The sequence below is a fragment of the Monomorium pharaonis genome, chromosome 3, assembly GCF_013373865.1.
Source record: "Monomorium pharaonis isolate MP-MQ-018 chromosome 3, ASM1337386v2, whole genome shotgun sequence".
Classification (NCBI taxonomy): domain Eukaryota; kingdom Metazoa; phylum Arthropoda; class Insecta; order Hymenoptera; family Formicidae; genus Monomorium; species Monomorium pharaonis.
The window spans coordinates 23,530,476-23,551,821 of record NC_050469.1 but is presented as its reverse complement, the minus strand read 5'-3'; the positions used below and the strand labels follow the sequence as shown (position 1 = coordinate 23,551,821).

The 21,346-nt window shown below is 24.6% G+C and overlaps 2 protein-coding genes across 3 annotated transcripts in view; one reads left to right on the top strand and one right to left on the bottom strand.

The window, feature by feature from the left end:
- LOC118644945 overlaps positions 1-21,346 on the top strand; it is a 356,119-nt gene that overhangs the window by 221,614 nt on the left and 113,159 nt on the right. The window lies entirely within an intron of this gene.
- On the bottom strand, positions 11,682-14,892 carry LOC114255503. Its single transcript, XM_028194441.2, has 4 exons — positions 13,165-14,892; positions 12,740-13,005; positions 12,193-12,348; positions 11,682-12,027 (listed from the first exon to the last, which is right to left on the bottom strand). The coding sequence occupies exons 1-4, from the start codon at positions 13,432-13,434 to the stop codon at positions 11,766-11,768; spliced, it is 954 nt and encodes a 317-aa protein (XP_028050242.2). The 5' UTR covers positions 13,435-14,892; the 3' UTR covers positions 11,682-11,765.

The following is a 21,346-nucleotide window of genomic DNA, read 5'->3' as shown; positions in this document are numbered from 1 at the left end:
AAATATTATATATTTATAATATTGTATATTAAGCGATGTATATATTTTAAAGTCTAAAAAGATACATAAAAATATATTTATGTATTGATAATATTAGAACACCCTCAAATATTTATATTACGAATATATCTATAAGAGAAAGATATCAAATTAAAAAGTGAACAGTGCAATTTATAAATACTGATAAAAATATACATCTGGTTAGATTAAAGAAGTAAATTTTCTAATTTATACATCTGTGATCTTTTTTCTATGTAAAATTTGCTAAAATAAATTCTACGAAAACTCAAATTTTTCTTTTGTAAATTGCACAATTTAAATGACAATGAATATATTATTAAAGGTCGACAATACACTACCATAGGACTTTTAAAACATTTTTTATTTTTTGGAAATTAAATATTGCATATTAATACTGATAAAATATAATCTATTTAAGTAATTAAAGAAATAAAACCGATAATTTATACATGCATGGCTTTTTTCTATGTAAAATCTGTTAAAAACGAATTCTCCAAAAGCCAAAATAAAATTTGCATGATTTTTTTGTGAATTACAAATTACATAGTAAATAATAATAAATATACTATTTACTAACAATAAATTTAAACAATAATGAGTATGTTATTGATAATATTAGATTATTTTATACGTTGTAGTTTACTAAAACTGTTTTATGTATCTTTTTCTCTTTCATATTTTTTTATAATGTGGGATAAAACATAGAATTATCGTGGAATATAAATTGATACATTTCTTGTTACTGAGAACAGATTTCATAGATGTGTAGTCTATTTTTGGTAATATAATTTTATTTTAAATAAATTGTTATTTCTTGAATAATTTTTAAAAATAATTTGTTACTTTTTCTTTTAGTATTTAAATTGCTTTTATTTCTTAAATGTTTTATTCTAGTTTTTTATTTTATAAACTTTACTGTTTAATACATGGATGGAAACGTATTTTATTATTTAGTTCATTAACTTATTTTATAGTTAACTCTTCTATTATAAGGCTGTATTTGAATTCTTTTATTACTGCCTACAGAGTTAGAAGAATTAATTTTTTAGACGTTTATTTACGATTTTCATATATTGTAACAGATTAATTAATTCAAAGTATGAAACAGTATTATAAAAACTGCTAATCTGACAAAAAATACTTTTTGCTTTGTATTTAGATTTCCAAAGCTTTATTTTAATTTAAGAAGTTTTATTTTTAAGTTTTATTTTTCTTTAAATAATGTTGTTATAAAACGAATTATCTTGTCGGTATCGGCAATCTTTCTTTACCTATATATGTTTTTGTTATTTTGCATTCTATTTTATTTTATTATATTATTATTATTATTATTACACGTATAAATTTAGCACAAAATACAACATAACGTTTCAGAAATGTTATATAACTTTTAAATTTTTATTTATATTGCAGAAATATTGCGAAATTATTGCAACATTGCTAGAATGTTCTATATGGAAAGTGCTGCAAAATTATGAAGACATTGCATTTATTATTCAATTTTCTTGAATAAATTTGCATAGTTTTTAAAATAAATAGTTTATATAATGTAATAACTTAATTTTCGAACATTTTGTCTTTAATGTACGTACAAAGATATGTGAAAAGTTTAATTTTTCCATACTTACAAAATTAGGCTGAATTATCATACCTTATGGTAATATAAAGTAGACAAAATATTTACTACTGCAAAAATTAAATGAGTATAAATAATCATAGGAAAGTTAAGTTTGTTTTTCTGAAGAAACATTCTCATTTTGAAGGCAATGTAACCATAAGATAACCACGATATCAGAATATAGAAAATGGTGAGATATAATCTCGATTGATTTTGAGGGTATTCAACTACTCTAAATCCGCATAAGCACAACACAATCAAAAGTGGTGATATAGCCGTTTGAATATTCTTCATGGTGATTTCTTTCAGCAGGATTAACTTAAGAACTCTCACTTTGTCAGAACATGAAATGTCTCATTCTAAATGTGTTGTACATAATGTGACATAAAGGTAAGTGGAAAATTTCTAGTACTAAGTTAATGCGAACGATATTATTGGGTAGTAAGCTAGAATAGTAATATTCTCTTATTTCTTGTATGCTAAACTAATATAGGTTCACTATACACGACAGTAAAATGCTCACGCTGTTAAAGATAAATTCCGTTACATAATTTTGCAACGTTTAAAAAAAAAAATTATAAATATTTACACTTGTATATTTACAAATTACAAAAATTGCTGTGCAAAAATTATATTGTTATCAAATTAAAGTTATAATCAATTATCAATGTAAGTAATAATGTTTAAATTATCAAATACATTGTTAACATTTTTGTCTTAAGCCTAAGCATTGCTCGGAATTTTAAACAAATAAACAAATTGAAGCACTTAAACAGAAGGAACAGAGCTAAATAAAATAGTACTTAAAGGCTCAGTATTGAAAATATTAAGTACAAGTACATTATTAAATATAAGTTATAATTATGAATATATGGGATTCGGTATTGTCCGGCGTTGCGGCAGATAACTCCGAATTTTGTTTAAAATTATAGTCTGCATTAATAATATATAAAGATTAACTTATTGTAGCTTAAAGTCAAATATTGGAGTATTCTTTGAAAAAATATTTCTATAATTGGTAATCGATTTTATTTGTTTATTTTTATGTTTGCAGTTTTTTTACTCTTAATAAAAATTACATTGATACTAATAAGATTAGAAAAAAATAATTTCTCTAATTTCAACAATGCATTATTATGCAAATTAAAAAAATGATCTATTAGAAAGAAAACTCGTTTTTTACAAATGAAATAGGCAAAGTAATTTGAATGAAATTATGACAAAGGAAAAGAAACGAAATGAATAAAATATAAAGTACATTAGCGTTTTCTAATATATTTCTTTATATTCATCATAATATAATACTTTTTATTATTCAAGACTTTTATGAATGTCCTTGTACTTATCAAAAACTTTACAAAAGTAGAAAAGATACGCCAAAAGTACATAAACATGCAGTAATACATAAACAATAGTATATAAAAAGTATTATATTTTTTATATTTGAAACATTATTTAAAATTTTAGTATTTTATAACAATATAAATTAATTTGTATATGTATATGTATATTACAGCAAAAGTGTTATTATTAGCTATATAATAACTAAAGAAAAGTTAATCTTGAATTTAAAAAAAAGTATTCACATTTTGAAGATAATGTAAATATAAGATAGTTATAATATTAGAGAAGATAGTGAGATATCGGTCTTCAAGATATTTAAATATTCCATATCTGAATAAGCAGAATGCAATTGAAACTGGTCTTCCCATTTGAATATTATTCATGTTTGTATATTTCTTTGCAAGATTTAAGTAGGGACACCGTATTAAAGTATTAAATGTTTGTTATGACACTGCAAGATGATGAAGATAACCTTGACACTGAAGAGATAGAATCTCCATAATTTTAGCAATAATTGTGCAGAACACTTATGTGGATTAAAAGAATCGATTTGCTAGAAAGCATTATGTTTACGAATTAAAAAAATATAAACTAATTTATAATTGAATGAAGGTGATAATAAAATGGCTAAACATAATGACGTATATAAATTTATTATTTTAAATTAATATTAAATTTCCATTACGTTTTTATTGTTTCCTTATATCTAGAGCAATTTTTTAAAATAAAGATAAATGAGCTGCTAATAATAATGTTATAATAATGTAATATAATAATGTTCGCTGAGATATGCGCATTTGAATAAAAAGGCAGTTTTTACTTTAAATGCGCATATCTCAGCGAAAAATCATCGCATCGAGACGAGCAAAAAAGCATTTTGAAGGGGAAACTCTGTTCTATCGCATGCTTTTTATCCAATTAAGTTGCGATACTTGCCTCACGCCATGGATCGTCGCAAACTCGGACCAATATTTTTCAATTTCGCATGCTCTCGCTTTGTCATACGCCATTTTGAAAAAAATTATTACGCAAAATTTTAATGAATCGATTCTTAAAGTAGACATTTGAAGCTTTAATTTCTTTTTTTAGAAACCTTTCTATCTCTATTACTCGCGTAGTTATCGTTGTTGGAAGTTTAGTGATTTTTTGACAAATTTTAGGTGTACCGCTTTTTTTTAGACTGAGTGTAGTTTCCCATAGATAATCAAATATATTATCTGCAAACTGTCCCAGCATTATTTTTGCATTTTTATTTGTATACATTGTATAAATTTCTCGTCTCTATGATAAATATAAAGTAAGATGTCATTTGTAGTGACATTTGTACACTAAATACTTTGTTTAATTCACACGATATGAGGTATAATTGTAAGTGGAGGTGCCTGTAATTAAACTGTAATGGTTTAAATTGAACAATGACATACACATAAAAAATTCTAAGTAAGAAATGTCTTTATCATATAAATCAATTTTAACTTTAATCAAAATTTGTGATCCGTTTACAATGGGTCTTGGTTGTCCGAAAGGATATTCAAACAAACCCAAACTGCAAAATGAGCCGATGATTAATAATGGTGCTAGTGCTGTCTGAATTGTCTTTATCATAACTTGCGGGTCCTTTACTATAAACTTTTCAATTACGTTTTGCGTGAGACACTTTGTTTGAATATTTTCTACTAGAAAGAGAACAGTTTAGAAGAACAGTTTTATACTTTTTTACAGGTTCTCTCTGAAGCTTTGTTAGAATGATACTATTGTAAGATACATGAACAGTAGTAAATGAAAGTGCAATTTAATTATCGAGTAATGAGTGAATAAAGATACAGATAATCTTGATTAGATTATTTGTATGCTTATTCTGTTCCCCTTTTCAGAGAATTATATATGTATTATAAAGCATAAACGGTTATAAATGCGCGTATTCTTGCAATATTGTGTTTTTACTAGATTAAAACGTACCTAAATAAATCTTTTTCTTTACATAATTTTTGAACGCGTCAGTTTGAAGGTGATAATATTTTATACATAAAAGTTAATGCATACAATATAATGCTATTTATAAGTTAACATGTGTAAAATATATATAGTTTTTTTAATAACATAATTTATTGTAATAATGTAAACATATGATTTTGAAACTATGTGCATGTATATATATAGGACGTTCTCTGTCAAGTGGGACAAGTATGCAAAATTTATTAAGTCGAAATTCTTATGTTATTATTAGACCAGTGTCTACGATTTATTTTTTGTTTTATGTTTATATTCTATCGGCAATCGCGAATAGAAGTCGATATGTAAAACGTAGTACGTGATGACATGTTAAGCACTGAAGAGCGACAGTAATAAAAAAAACATTCTTTGATTACTGTATAACTTGAATACTTCATAGGGACAACTGGTGTTTCATATTGACGAACCATTAACGTACATCTACCTTTTCCCTTCTATTACCTGTTGTTGAAAGGTTATTTATCTTATAGCGTGACAAAAATCGTAGCTTATCTATTAATATATGTGGACTCATGAAAATAATATTCTGCGTCGTCGCAAGATCAGTATTACGATAATTGAGACAAAGGGATTTGGTAAACGGGTACCGCGTTGTCACAAAAGAAAGTCCGTGAGATTCTGGACACTCTGGTTGTGTTACTTTTTCATAAAATTTTTTCGTTGACATATGTGATTTAATTGTACAATTTTTCCACGAATTGTTTAAATGGTATAAATTATTTTTTCAAGATATTTAAGATAAACACTTTTATGACAATATGACGTTAAGTAATTGACTGTGACAATTAATCATTTTGTAAGTATAATAGATATTGTAAATTTACAAGTTTTATAAAAAATACAATGATACAGTTATGTTTATTTTAAAATTACATTTATTTAAATTTAAAAAGATCTTATATTTTGTATAACAAGATTCTATGATATATTCAGATTTAATTTATTAATATAATTTTTTGTATTTATCTTAAGTGTGTTTGATTATCTAATTTTGATTTTTTTTTAAGTAAAGTTCAAAAACTGTTAAGGTTAAGCTTTATATTATATATGCATAGATAAATATATCTAATACATTAGATAAAAAAATTTTTAATTGATGTATATAGAATACTTTTTAATATTATTAAAAAATTTGTATTTTTTATTCTATTTAATATATAAGTAGATATAATATTGTGAATAATTTATGCGTAGGCAAAATTAAAAAAAGGTTGAATGGTTGTATTGCATTTTACGCTTATACTTTGCGCGGTCAGCGGATGCTGGCAGCCGCTTACATGGTCGTCGATGTCTAAACAAATAATGTATAACAGTTATAGAATATTGCTAATTTGTTTAATAAGTACATTTATGATGTCACAAGTTATGAACATTGCATTGAACATTAACAACTTTAGCGAAATAAGTGACAATTTATATATGACGTTGACGGTGTTTATCGCTACTTATAAAATAATTACCATGTGGATAACTAAGAAACATGTTAAAATGATAATCAATTTTCTTACGAAGGAACCTTTTAAACCGTTAGAATCAGCTGAAGTAACGATTCGGCAAAAATATAACAAAATAATAAGGCAAGTATCTTTCTCGTATAGTGACAATACTAATATTATAAATGCATACTAATAAGTCATGCTTCAATAATCAATTTTTTTAATAATTGGAATATTTTAACTTTATTATTGCGTTATTAATTTAATAAGAACGGGCTGATCCAAATTTGGACCAGACTACTTATTTCGAAAATTGGATTGATTTTGATAAAATTTAATACAAAAAAGGTTTTTATGGTATATTTGCATTTGAAACCAAATTATTAAAAATCAAAATGCAAAGTCAATTTGATGAATCGAAGTTTTAAAAAATAAAATAATTTGCATAAAATTTATTATGTTTTTATTACATGTATATAGACTTTTATGATTGCTACAGTTATAACTTTAAAAATTGTATAATTCAAATTAATTCCAATTTTAATTTGATTTGGCGGGCAAGGTTTTTAAACATTATGTCTTAGGTTTTTAAACATTAGACTTAAACTATTGCTTTTTTTGAATCATCAGTAAAATTTACTAGGTAAATACTTTACTTACTAGGTACTTATTTAAGTAACATAGCGGAATGAAACATACACAAAATATTTACAAAAATATTTATGCAATATGTACAAAATATTTATATAAAATTTATACAAATAATTATACAAAATGTACGAATGGTAAAAGCTAGTAGTTTTTTGTTTGTGCATGATAAATTTCATACACAAAACAATTGTTTCAGGTACAAATCAACATTGCAAGTATAATAATATTTTTAATATTATTTGTATTAGCTTGAGTATATACGACACAAATTGAAGTATTTTATTGTAAAATCTGCTATTTCGAATTTTACAATTTTAAAGTTATATTCAAATTCAGTAACTTTAAAAATCAATATAAAGTAAGTTTTAGGCAAATTGCGTTACTTGGATAGTTCGCCGTATTGAATTTGTTATGATAAATGTAAGAGTTCAAATTTTTAATGCCAAAATCGTAAAGAGCGACTCACAAAATTATATTAGAAAACTATAAAATTATTTCCATTATCTTTTCTCAAGGAGCAATTTTAGCAATGTAACCGTATCTTGTATGTTTTATTTAATTAATTTAACATTACGTGGTATATTGTGTTTGACATAATTTAATCATTTTCTGAACATAATTATTTCACATTTATTTAATATTTGTCAATGATCAATATCTTACAAAACATAGAGATAAATAGGGTCAAATAATTCGAGAAAGTATAGCAATGTGAATAATATAGAAGCAAACACTTCAAAGATAAGTAAAGATAAGATTTTGCATAATTAGAATACTTATTATAAGAAATTTTACAGGAAGTACGCATTATGGTATTATGGCCTCGTCCAGATAACAGTTATATGCACAATTTTGAACTCCATTACTATGGATTTTATGAAAGAAAAGTTGACGTACAAAGCATGGATGCCATTTGACTACAAATTACCCGTTATATTTTGTTTTGTTTTCACTCACCAAATGATAGGTATATCAATCACTGCATCTGTAAATGTTGCCTGCGATAGTCTGGTATCTGGACTCCTGCAAGAGATCTGCTGTCAACTCGAGATTCTAGAATATCGATTGACAAAAATCTTTTATGATCAAAATGTTCTCCATGATTGTGTACGACATCATGATCGTATATATGAGTTAGTTTCTAAAACAATTTTATTTAAAAAATTTAAAATATGATTATTACGCCAAAATATTTGTTTGGGTAAATACAATACAAAAAGAACAATTTTGCTAAAACATCTAAAAGTTTAGCAAAATAATTGCATTGGACGTTTATATATGATAATAATGCTGTAAAAGTCTTGATATTCTATCAAATAGTTTGACCGCTCCTTATAATTATTTTAATGGTTTAACAAAATTATTTTTTGATGTATGTAATAAAATAATTTTTAAATACTTTAACAAAATTGTTCTTTTGTGTGCAAGCATTATTTTCTTTGTCTAAAAAGTTTTATCTCAAAGTGATTCAAAAATTATTAAATCGTCTATCTAAAAATGCTGAAAATGTGGAAGTTGTTTAATAAGACTGATAAATGTATTTAAACATTATACATAGAGAATTGAAATCTTGCATTTAATCACAGGTACGCATACATGGTAAATCGCAGATTTGCCAATATAATTGCTCTTCAGTTTGCAGTGAGCATGCTAGTGGTGTGTGCCAATTTATATAAACTGGTTTCTATTTCTCTTTTGGTAATCAATGGAAACCTTATTGCACTGATGTTGTATACAGCTTGCATGTTGTCACAAATCTTCCTTTACTGCTGGTTTGGAAATGAACTCAAGTTAAAAGTATGTAATATTTATTATATGTACATATCCTGCCTTTGTAAAAAAATTACACAAATCAAAAATATAAAATTGTTTCAAGACAGAAGAAAAAAAAGTATTTTATAATTATTTGATTATTTACGTCAATATTAAACATAAGTTAATTTAAAGCTATTCGCAAAGTGCTTGTTTTAAGTTCTCTAAAAGTAATGTAAAACATTATTTTATTATATTGTTATGTTAAATTTCTACTTTTCCTATTATGATTTGTGTCATTTATTTGAATTTGACTTCTATTAATTTTTTAATGAAAAAGTGATATATTTACAACTCAATTCTTAATACAAAATATTTTGCTTGTATCAATTTTTGGAGGAGGTAGGATATGATAAGATCTTATATTTGAGTGTCAAAGATCAGATTTCTTTTCTGTATGTGTCTGTGTGTGTGTGTGTGTGTGTGTGTGTGTGTGTGTGTAATTATTAAAACTTAAAGAATTATAAAAATAAAAAAATGAAAAGAAACACATTTTTATTATACAACACATATTTTTTAAATAACGTACTATTTTATTAAACGTTTATTTGCAGAGTACAGGAATAGCAAATAGTATATACAATATGAAGTGGCAGGTGCTTGATAACAAGAGCAAAAAAGATCTCTTGCTAATCATGAGACGATCAATGATTCCCATTGAATTTAATAGTGCGGTGATCATCACATTAAATCTTGATTCGTTTATGTCTGTCAGTATTGATTGATTATGAAATATTTTTGCTTTTTTGCCTATAAATATTTTCAGCAATAATAAATGCAAACATTTTTTGCAGTTACTTAAAGCATCATACACGGCTTACAATCTTTTGAAACACTCACAGTAGATGCATAAAAATTGTTATCTTTTATACTTTAATTTATATTTCAAACGACGTGCAAAATATATTAAAGAATAAAAATTAATAAATGTTAGTAATATTAACATTAATTAATTTATTTTACACAATATATAAAATGTTTTTGGCAGTTTTATTAGTGATAGTATATATAATTAATATAATATTTAAAACAAGATATATAAATAATAAAAAATGATAAATTTTAATATAAACGAATTTTAATATAAATGAAAACACTTATTGTCAAGAAAGAAGAATTCCAATTAATTTTAAAGGATAGTACATTATAAAGTAAAGTGTTGAATCGATAATAGATGTTATTTTTTTAAACTTAATTTATTTACTATATTTATTTTTTAATCTTTTATTAAAACATAGTTACCTCTTTCTTTACTATGACTTGAGGACTTATTGCAGTTTTATTTATTTAATTTGCCATTTTATTATTATTTTACAAATTTTAACATCACATTTAATCAATATAATATTTTTGATGCGGTTTTCATATTATAATAAAATGTCGATTAATTGTTTACTTTTTATTTTGACATCAAATTGTTAGACATTTTAGGACCGACATGTACTTCCGTTTGCGCCATGATAATGACAAACGTTAAAATTATTACTCAAAAAATGTATCAATTAATTAAAAATGAAAGCAACTTTTTATTGAACAGCAACTTGTAAAATAAATTGAAAAAGAAATTATTATATAGAGGAGAAGGTAGTATTTTCGTAGGAAAAAATTATGCAAAAATTACTGCACAAAAAATTGCATCTTTTTGTGCATTAATTTCTGCAGTTTTTATAGATTTTTATAGATTTTATAGATTTACAAAGTTTTTAGCTTCAGAATTTTTCTGCAGAAAATTTTGCAGAATTTTATGTAATTTTTTTTGAAGGCAAAAAGCTTCAAAAAACATTACATAAAGTTCTACAAAATATTCTGCAGAAAAATTCTAAAGGCGAAAACTTTGTACAAAAATCTGTAAAAACTACATAAATTTATGCACAAAAACTTCGTTAATAATAAACGTTTTATATTGAAACTTACTATTTCCATTTGTCAGTATGTTATTCAATCAATTGTAAACTTAAAATAGCTAGTAAAGGTAGCTTACTTTTTAAGACAAAAACTGTAATTGTAACTAGTTATTTTTATAAAATAACTTTTTCAACCCTGGCAGTTTGTTTATTTTGTTTTAAAACTCTTTATCCGTTTTATTTGTGTCAGATATCTGTATTATGATAATCATGAATGCTGCAATTGTAGTGACAAACTGTAAGAAAACATATAAATTAAATTTGTATGTCAATAAAAAAGTTTAGTATGGTAAATACTGTTTTAAATGACTGTTTTAAATATAATTTTTTAGATAATTACATATAAATGTCTATTTTACAATAATAAATGTAATAAGAAAGTCTTGTGTAAGGTGTATTAAAAATATTGGGTATCTTATAATTTATATCAGGAAAAAAGAAGGAAGGAGTATATGAAGTAAAATAATGAAATATATAAAAAATTAAATTTAAATACTAACTTTTCGTAAGAAATTATTGCCAAAATAGAAGAGACCCAGTCCAGAGAATCTTAGCGGATGATGTATTATTTGCAATGAAAATTGATAAATCTGAATACATATCAAATTACTTTTACTTATTTATTAAAATAATTTATTTTGGTTATATTTTTATTGACAATGTGTGTGTGTGTGTGTGTGTGTGTAATTTTTTTACCTCATCACGAAAGTCAGTATATCGAAAAGAATTTGTCAATTGATAAATTATTTTTTCTATTTCATTAGCCTAAAATTGATTTACAGTGGATTTTTAATTAATTTTATTATTTTATAAGAAATATTATACATAATACACACAATTCATAAAAATATATAATAAAATATGTAATTATTATATATATTATATAATACATATTACATATTTATTGAAATATTTTAATATTTATTTGTTCACATATAGTTACATATGAAAGTTTACATAGAAAACTTACATATTTACCTTAGCGCTAATTTTTTCACATATGTAGTTTAAGCTGAAGAGCCTAGCTAAATGCATAGAGACCCAAAAAGATATACCGAACCAAGAGATTAGCGAACGTATGTACCGACCTTTTGTTTGTATATGCATGTAAATATAATTGCATAATCTTGCCACGTATACTATATAGGCTATCATTTCTATGGTCATTTGCGGCCCAAATATTGTGTTCAATTCACGAGCAATTTGACATAATTCTAAATGAAGATGCCTATAAAAAAATTATTAATGAAGACATAAACAATCTCAGAGATATGGGAGGATATTACTTTGTATGTTTTTTTTAATAAACGAATTTTTTATATATCTTGCATTATATTTATTAGCAAACCAGATCCAATTAGTAATCTATTAACACAATGATATATAGATTTACATTGTTGTCCACAAAAGATGTTTGTAATTAATACACGTGATATATTGGCGAGTACTTGGCATAGTTTTTTTTGAAAAATAATTTAAATTATATTCTTTTTTCACTATCAAATACCTCATGTGTTCGTTTACCTTATCAAATCTAGTGTTAATGTACCTATGAAACAAAACAAAAATAAGCAATTTTAGAATATATAGTTATTAATTAACATTAATATTCAAGACTTATATATATATATATATATATAAGTGTTTTATATTTCATGTATGTTTATATAGGAATTGTTTATTACAGTAAAATAATTTGTAAGATTGTGGATCTGAGAAAATAACACTTTTATATTGTATTTTTGTCTAAATTATTTTTATTAAAAAACCTATAAATTTTTACTTTAAAAAAAATTATATTTTTAAAATATAACACTGTCATTTCGTAAGACACGCATTCTTTAAAAGATTTACTTTTTCTCTCTTTTCTTCTTTTATATAAAAACTAAAAAGGAGATTTAAAGTATAATACATACAAATACTCTAAACACTATACAAACCATAAAAATGTCATAAGTAATAAATCCATCAACAAGTTGATATGATGAAAATGATTTATGATGCAAGGAATAATCACACACCAATGATTTTTCACAGTGTAGAACCACCACGTCATATCAAATGCATTTCCCACGTAGCTACACACTAACCATCCAAATAACATTCTTTTTATATATGCGTGCAGTTTTTGATATATTTTTGGAGTACCTAACTCTTCTAACGTATCATCCACAGCAGCAAGTCTTTTCATAAACAATCTAAATTTCTGAGTAGTATTAGATAAGCAACAAAACAAAGTATTAAATAAGAGTATCTTCAAATGTACTCATTTTTTAAATAATCGTGTAATAAAGCTATTTATAAAAAAAATTGTTTAGTTTAAAACTATATTTTTGCTTTATTATATTAAACTTGGAATATATACCCTGTCTCGATATACACTCATGATAATAGAAATAATGGTAGTGAGAGCGCCAATTCGTATGTGAGCTGTATTAGAAATTGATCGATACCATATTCCTGCCTCAAGTGTGGTCACCACGTAATAACAAAGACAACTGTAACTAGTCCATATTGCCAGATTATATAGAATATTTAAATAAAATTTTTTTGGAGAATAGATCCCTAAGCCAAAAATACAACAGATTAGTAATAAAGGATATAAAGCCTGTTGTACGGTTGTTATCATTGTCATTATTCTCGCGATTCCTCTTACAAACTAATATCACTTACTATTTGAATCCATCCCATCAACATATAGCCCAATTATCAAGGGGATATAATATTGGATCGCTAGATAAGTGTATTAACACCATATATTATTTAATTTTTATAAACATACACAGTAAGTCAATCGATGTTTTCAAACGGAATTGGTGACAATGACTGGCAAATTGTTTTTAGAACATTTGTCAATTATAATATTATACAGGAGAGAAGGCGGTTATGGCGGATTAGACGTGAGGTCATAAAATTCACAATATTTCGTATACTTTGTGTTAAATTTTAAGGATAATTGTCTAAATTACTTTTTTACTTAGTGTTTAGGTGTTATAACATGGTCACATACAAATGTTTATTATGTTGTCATAAAAGCTGCATTTTAGTATTATAAGTAGTTGAAAGATTTTTACATGAATATTTTTTATGTCAGTTTGAGAAATATGTCGAGTATTAATTTTTTTTTATTTTAGTGTAATTTAAAGGTTTTCAATATAACTTTCAAATGATATAATTTAATTTAATGTTTGACGTAATGTGTACACGCATTTAACATGTAAAGTTCTATTATTTGCTTTTAGAGTTATAGACCATTTGTGAGTGTCGCGAGTCTATGTCCCATAATCCCTTCGAATGTAATTTGGTTATACTTTTATTTTACTTATAAGCTAATATATCATTTGTTATAATACTTTTACAATACGGAAAGTCGCAAGAGCCAAAGATCTTTGTACATATTTCTGATACTTTTTTGTGATATTATGAACAAAATCTGCGTTAATTTTTTATTTTTTAGAAATTAAGATAATTTTGAGAATATTTGTTGGCAGTGTTCTGTATATATATTTATACGGTTTATGTGTGCAACAAATAAAATTAAAGCCAAGTGTGATAATAGTAGAATTAATAAGTAACTATAAGTATCTGAATTTACTAAACAGAAAAGAACTTATCTGGAGTAATTAAAAAATTTTAAAAATTTTATATAATTTTAAGTTACATCTTATTTCTTGTATTTTAACCTTGAAATTAAAAATTTGTTTAATTGTGTTAACTTTAAACAAGGACATCAATTTAAAGTTTTATGAGGCGTGGGTAAAATCGCCAATAATTAAGAAAATAAAATAAACACATTTAAGGCTATAGACAAGATAAAGTGTATAACTTAGATTCTTAAGTGTAAATTATTTTAAATCAGTTTTATTAAGAATATAGAATACATTCTCGTATTTGTAATTTTTAATATGATGATTCATTACATTTTACCGTTCATTTAGTTAATTAATCTACTTATTTGAAGTAAAAACAGTTCACATAAACATTTATATTTTATATTTAGAAGTTAAATTAATTTTAAAAAAATGATGCTATACTAATAGTTATATTAATTTTAAAAGTTTAAAAGCACTGATGCATTATTCTTATATATTTTCTTAGATTATTTTAGTAATCTGAAGAAAAACGAAAAGAAAAATTATAGTAAATAAGACTTAATAATAAATTAGGCATTTACAGTTTTGTACATTTAAAATATTTTTTTATGTTACAAACAAAAATTATATAATATGTATGATGTTATTATAAATTTTATAATAAATATTTATTATAAAAGTCCTAATTTATTTATTCTTTCTTAAAAATCCACTGCCGTTTTTGGTGTGATAGACATCTGTATTAAAATAATCATAAATGACGTAATTGTAACGACAAACTGTAAGAAAGCATATAAATTAACCTTTTATTTAGAAAAAAGAATATAATCAAATAAGCTTGACTATTTTAAATATTAATTTTTCTGTACAATAATCTATTTTTAACACATATACAAATGAATATAATAATAATTAAAAAATACTAAGGAAAAAAGAATCTGGTTGTATAAATTGAAAAACTAGAAAAGTACTAATAAAAACTAGAAAAGTACTAATAAAAACTAGAAAAGTACTAATCAACTATTGTTAAATCTATCAAACATTCTAGTTATAAAAATTTAAAATTTGATTATGATAATCCAGAATTCCAATTGTCGATACCACAAGGCAGACTGTTATGCCTATGTGGCAATAATTTTAATTTTAATTTGAGAAATTTTTTAAATTATTTGTACTTATTAAATTAAGATAGACCAATTACAGTCATAATAAAATTTAGTGCTTTTTGTGTAATTTATACATTTTTTTAGTTTTAAGAATAATGTAAAAAATTATTAATCTGTCTTAAGATTGAGAATACGTTATATAGATGTTAGTTAGCATTAGTATTATTAAATTAATAATCGATTTAATGTTTTAACATAACTGTTTTGATTTATATTATATAGCTTTTTAAGCCCGGAAATAAGTGCACAGTTTAATTGTATTAGAAAAAAGTGTAAATTACACAAGAAACACTAAGTTCCATTATAATCCTTACTGGCTAACTCATCTCGACTTAAAATAAAAATGATTAAAAAATTATACGAATATATATAAGAATACACATTCTAAATAAAACTAATATTATTAAAAAAAATTATAGTCTCTGATTTTATAGTATGATATGTGTACAAATAGTAGAATATAAAAAATAAATGTAAATACCAACCTTTCGTATAAGGCCATTGCCAAAATTGAAAAGACCCATTCCAGTAAATTTAAGTGGATGATGCATTAATTGCAATGAGAATTGAAAAATCTGCATATACATATATCAAATTATTAGTTACGAATTGTTATTTATGAACTGCTATTTACGAATTAAAATAATTTATATGACTTATTTGTCATTATTCACATCTTTCTTTAAACACACACACACACACACACACACACACACACACACACACACACACACACACACACACACACACACACACACACACACACACACACACAGTTTCTCTACTGTGTTTCTTTTTACCTCATCACGAACGTCAGCATATCGAAGAGAATCTATTATTTGATGAATTATTTTTTCCATTTTATTAGCCTAAAATTTATAATTGATTTTATTATTATATAATAATATAGCACTATTAATAAATATATTATAATATATAATTAATAAAAATATAGGGTATCTTATTTAAATATAGTATCTCGCTTATAAGTAGTAGACTGAATAAATTAATTTTATTAGCGTGTATTCGTGTAATTTAGTGATCATAAAGGACAGCCATTATTATAAATGCATCATGATTATAAACATTCTTTTGCCATTGTCTCACAGTGTGTATCACAATTATTGTAAGACTGATCTCTCTTTTCTTCACAGTGTGCTTTCACTGGCTGCTGAATGCTAACGTACGTATATGTGCAGAGTTTTTAAAAATAATTTTTTAGTAATTATTGTGACAATATAAAAAAATATATTTTTTTATTCAGATTAATTCGATTTCTTTATGAGTGGTGTCGTATTGTTAGACACACACACACACACACACACACACACATATACGTCTTCTGTATAATATATTTCATATTTATTGTAATTTTGATACATATTTATAATGTATGGATATACTTATGTACATAAGATACTTGAACCGAATAAGACACATTTAATTAATTTTATTTAAAAAATCCTATTTATGGAGATATTTTGAAATAAATTAACAAGAATTGCTAAATAGGAAATACAAATAATAATCAAATTTTAAAAGTTTGTAGATGAAGAGAGATCTCCCGAGTATATACGTAAAATATTAAGTGTATATAGCTAGCTATTTAACAATAATTAACAAAAAATTTACTATATATTATAAAATAATGCAATAAGACTGTTGAAGCGGTGTGTAACATCATAAAACATTTGTTTATTAATCCGTTGATCCAAATTTGAATCCTGATGCTGTATACCATATTTACTTATATTTGTGCATGAAAATTAATATTTAAAAAAGTATGTAATGTATTTTTAGTCAATTATTAGTAATCAACAATAAAATATTTTTTATTTAGTTACGTTTTGTTTAATAATATAAATTTGAGATAAAAATTTTTATAAAATCGGTTTATACACTCACTTTATCACAAATTTCTGTTGCACTAAATAGACGTGTTTTAATTTCTTCTTTGTAGTATAATTCTAAGTCTTTTTACGTATTTTCTTTGACCCGTTTTTAATATATACTTTAATTTAATATATACTGTAAGCGTAAAACAGTTTTTCAAATACTTAATTAAAAAATTGATCTTATTTAATGTGGAGCCTTACTCGGTTCACGAATCTTACAAACATGAAAATTTGTATGGATATTTACCTTAGCGCTTATTTTTTCGCACATGTAATTTAAGCTGAAGAGTCTGACCAAATGCACGGAAACCCAGAAAAACATACCAAACCAAACCAACGATGAAGGCATATACCGGCCTTTCGTTTGTATATGCTGAAAAATGTAATCACATAGTCTTGCTACGTATACCAGATAGGCTGCCATTTCCATAGTCATTTGAGGTCCAAAGATTGTGTTTAATTCACGAGCAATTTGACATAATTCTAAATGGAGATGCCTTTTAAAAATTAAAATTTATTAATGAAAGAATCGGAAATACGAGGGGAAAGAAAGAAATTATTTTGTATTACTTATTTTATAAATCGAATTTTTCAAATCTCATATAAACTACTTTAATTATTAAATCAAATTTAATGATTCAAATTGATGTACTGAGTTACATTGAGATCCACAGAACTAGTTTGTGATCAGTGTATATGATACATCGCCGAATATTTGGTGTTTTCTTCCACAAATATCTTAATCCATATTCTTCTTTTATTATTAAATATGTCATGTATTCGTTTACTTTATCAAATCTGGTACCAATGTACCTATATTGTAAAGAAATAATAATTGTACAGTGATAAAGTGTATATAAAGTATACATATACATAGAGTTAATAATTATTATTAATAATTATCAAAACTTATAAAAATTATTTTATTAATATTTACAAAATTATTTAAATAGTAAAGTAATTTGTTAGTAAATCCGTAGAACATTTATTATCATATTTTTATCACACACACACACACACACACACACACACACACACACACACACACACACACACACACACACACACACACACACACACACACACACCGCGCGCACTTTTCCTCTTTTTTTCTTTCTCTCTCTCTCTCTTCCTTTCTCTTTCTTATTAAATACAACTTGATAAATTGAAAACTATACTTACATATTGTAAATATCATACAAACCATAAAAAAGTTATAAGTAATAAATCCGTCAATATGTTGATGTTATGAAAATGATTTGTAATATAAGGTAAAATCATACAACGATGATCCTTCATTGCGTAAAACCACCATATCATATCAAATACATTGCCTATGTAGGCACATATTAACCATCCAATTAAAGCACTTTTTGCATACATGTGCATTTTCTGATAAATCTTTGAAGTGCCTAGTTTTTCCAACGTGTCGTCTACAGCAGCAAGTCTTTTCATAAATAATTTAAATTTCTGAAAAATATTGGACAACAATTAAAAGTATAGAATAAAAGTAAAATATATTTTTTCTATAATACATAATGTATAAAAGTTACGTAAAAGTAAATTTAAAGAAAAATAAAATACTTTTTTTAACATTACATTTTAACATAAATTTGGAATAGATATATACCTTATCTCGATATATACTTATGATAATAGAAGTAATGGTAGTGAGAGCGCCAATCCGTGTATGGACTATATTAGTTATTGATTGAAACCATATTTCTACCTTAAGTGCGGTTACCACATAATAATAAAGATAACTGTAACTGATCCATATTGTCAGATTATAGAGAATATTTAAATAAAATTTTTCTGGAGAGTAAATACCCAAGCCGAAAACAGAACAAACTATAAGTAAGGGATACACAGCTTGTTGAACCGTGGTTATCATAGTTATTACACTCGCGGTTTCTGCAAACTAATTTCACTTGCTATTAGAACGCGTTTATCAATATATATATTATTAATATGTAGCGCATTTTTTCAGGGTGACATAATATGTCATTAAGTCAATACATTAACGTCATTTAATTCTCATAAACATACACAAAAAGTCGATCGATATTGCCAAACAAAATTTGTATATAGGAGAAAGTGATATTATGACTCTCCATTTTGTACAATAACTTTATTAATAGTTAATAGTTTAAATTGAAAATTTTTATTCGCCAATGTGCGTTCATGCGTGTGCGTTGTTAAAAAATTATTAACAAAAAAAAATACATGCGTAAGATAAAGAATAAATGAAAATTTGAAAACCTATGTAAAATTGTAACAATTGTACCTTTTGAATCGTAAAACATGAGAATACGTTTTAAGCCATTCTTTGTTAATAAATTCAATTTATAATATTTTAACAAATAACGAGCAACGGATAAATTCACCTACATTGTTCAGAGTTATAATAATATATATCAAGATTAAGGTCATCGAATAGAAATTCTATTTGGTACATTTATTTTTCTTATTTATCTTTCTCTATTCTAATAACAATCACATTATGAATAGTCATAATATGTAAGTACTATATATCATACGTGCTTCTCTAACAATGATTGATAAACAGTTTTACTTTCGGGCAGCTGTCAAAATATTTAGTATTAAAATTCCATAGCAGATGAAGTTTAAGTAATGACATTTTTTAAGTGGACTTCTTTTAAAAATATTTGCTATAAAAATACGCGTAACAATATATTAAATAAGTTAACATGATTAATAATGAAGTAACATAAAGAATTTCACAGTTTGCATATTTTGTCTTTTCTATTTTTTGTTCTTTCTTTTATTTTTAACATGTTATATTATTTCTATCAGGCATTAATATTTGAGATAGGGAAGAAGTATCTTATACTTGCAACAAGAAGACAATAGCAGTAAGAATCTAACCAAAAAACTGAAAATATAAATATTGCATTTTGAAGTTGTTCATTAAGCTATATTTTTTATATAGATAATGAATAACATTTAATATCAACCTTACAAAAAAATTTATAACCAAAGTAAAATAAACCTAATGCACTAAACTTTAATGGGCGAACTGATATTTGTAAAACAAACTGTAAAATCGGCGTTATACATAAAAAATTATTTAAAACTTAATATAAATTTTTAAAATTGTAAAATAAATGGAAATGTTATTTCACCTCCTCGCGTGTTTCCGCGAAAACAGATAAAATTTATAGATTACATTTTGAGTTTTCTTTGCCTGAAACAGTATGAAATTATTATATCTTGCTTGATATATTTGCATATTTTAAACAATCAAATATATATATGTATAACATTTGTTATTTAGATAACAAAATAATTTTTAAAAATATATGTGGTTTCTTAAAAAAATAATTTTTGCTATTATTAATTATTTTCTGACTCAACTGTTATTTTCATTTGCACTGCACAGTATGTTACACAAAATTATATGTTACATAGAATTTCTTCTTGAAGAAAGATTTCTTAATTTAGATATTGTCGAGAATTATCTTACCTTAGTGCTAACGCTTTCACAAATGTGATTAAGACAAACGATTTTTATTAAACATATAACAAACTATACATATATCATAGCAAAGGAATAATTTTAGCTGCGTTGAATTACTAATGTATTAAGCATAGCATACTGTGATATTCAAAGTAAAAAATAGCAATTAGAACAATGAAAGAAGATATCTTCTACAGAGTTATATGTATTTCAAAAAAACTATGTAAATTAGAAGCTATCCGGCAAAGTTCTGAATGGAGGTGCCTAGAAATACAACATATTAATAGATATATGTATAAGCTTATATGCATAAGAGAACCAAGAGATGTTATATGCACCAAGAGAAGTTATAATATATAATATATAATATATAATTATAAACTTGTTATTTCTAACAACACGTAAGCTAAAT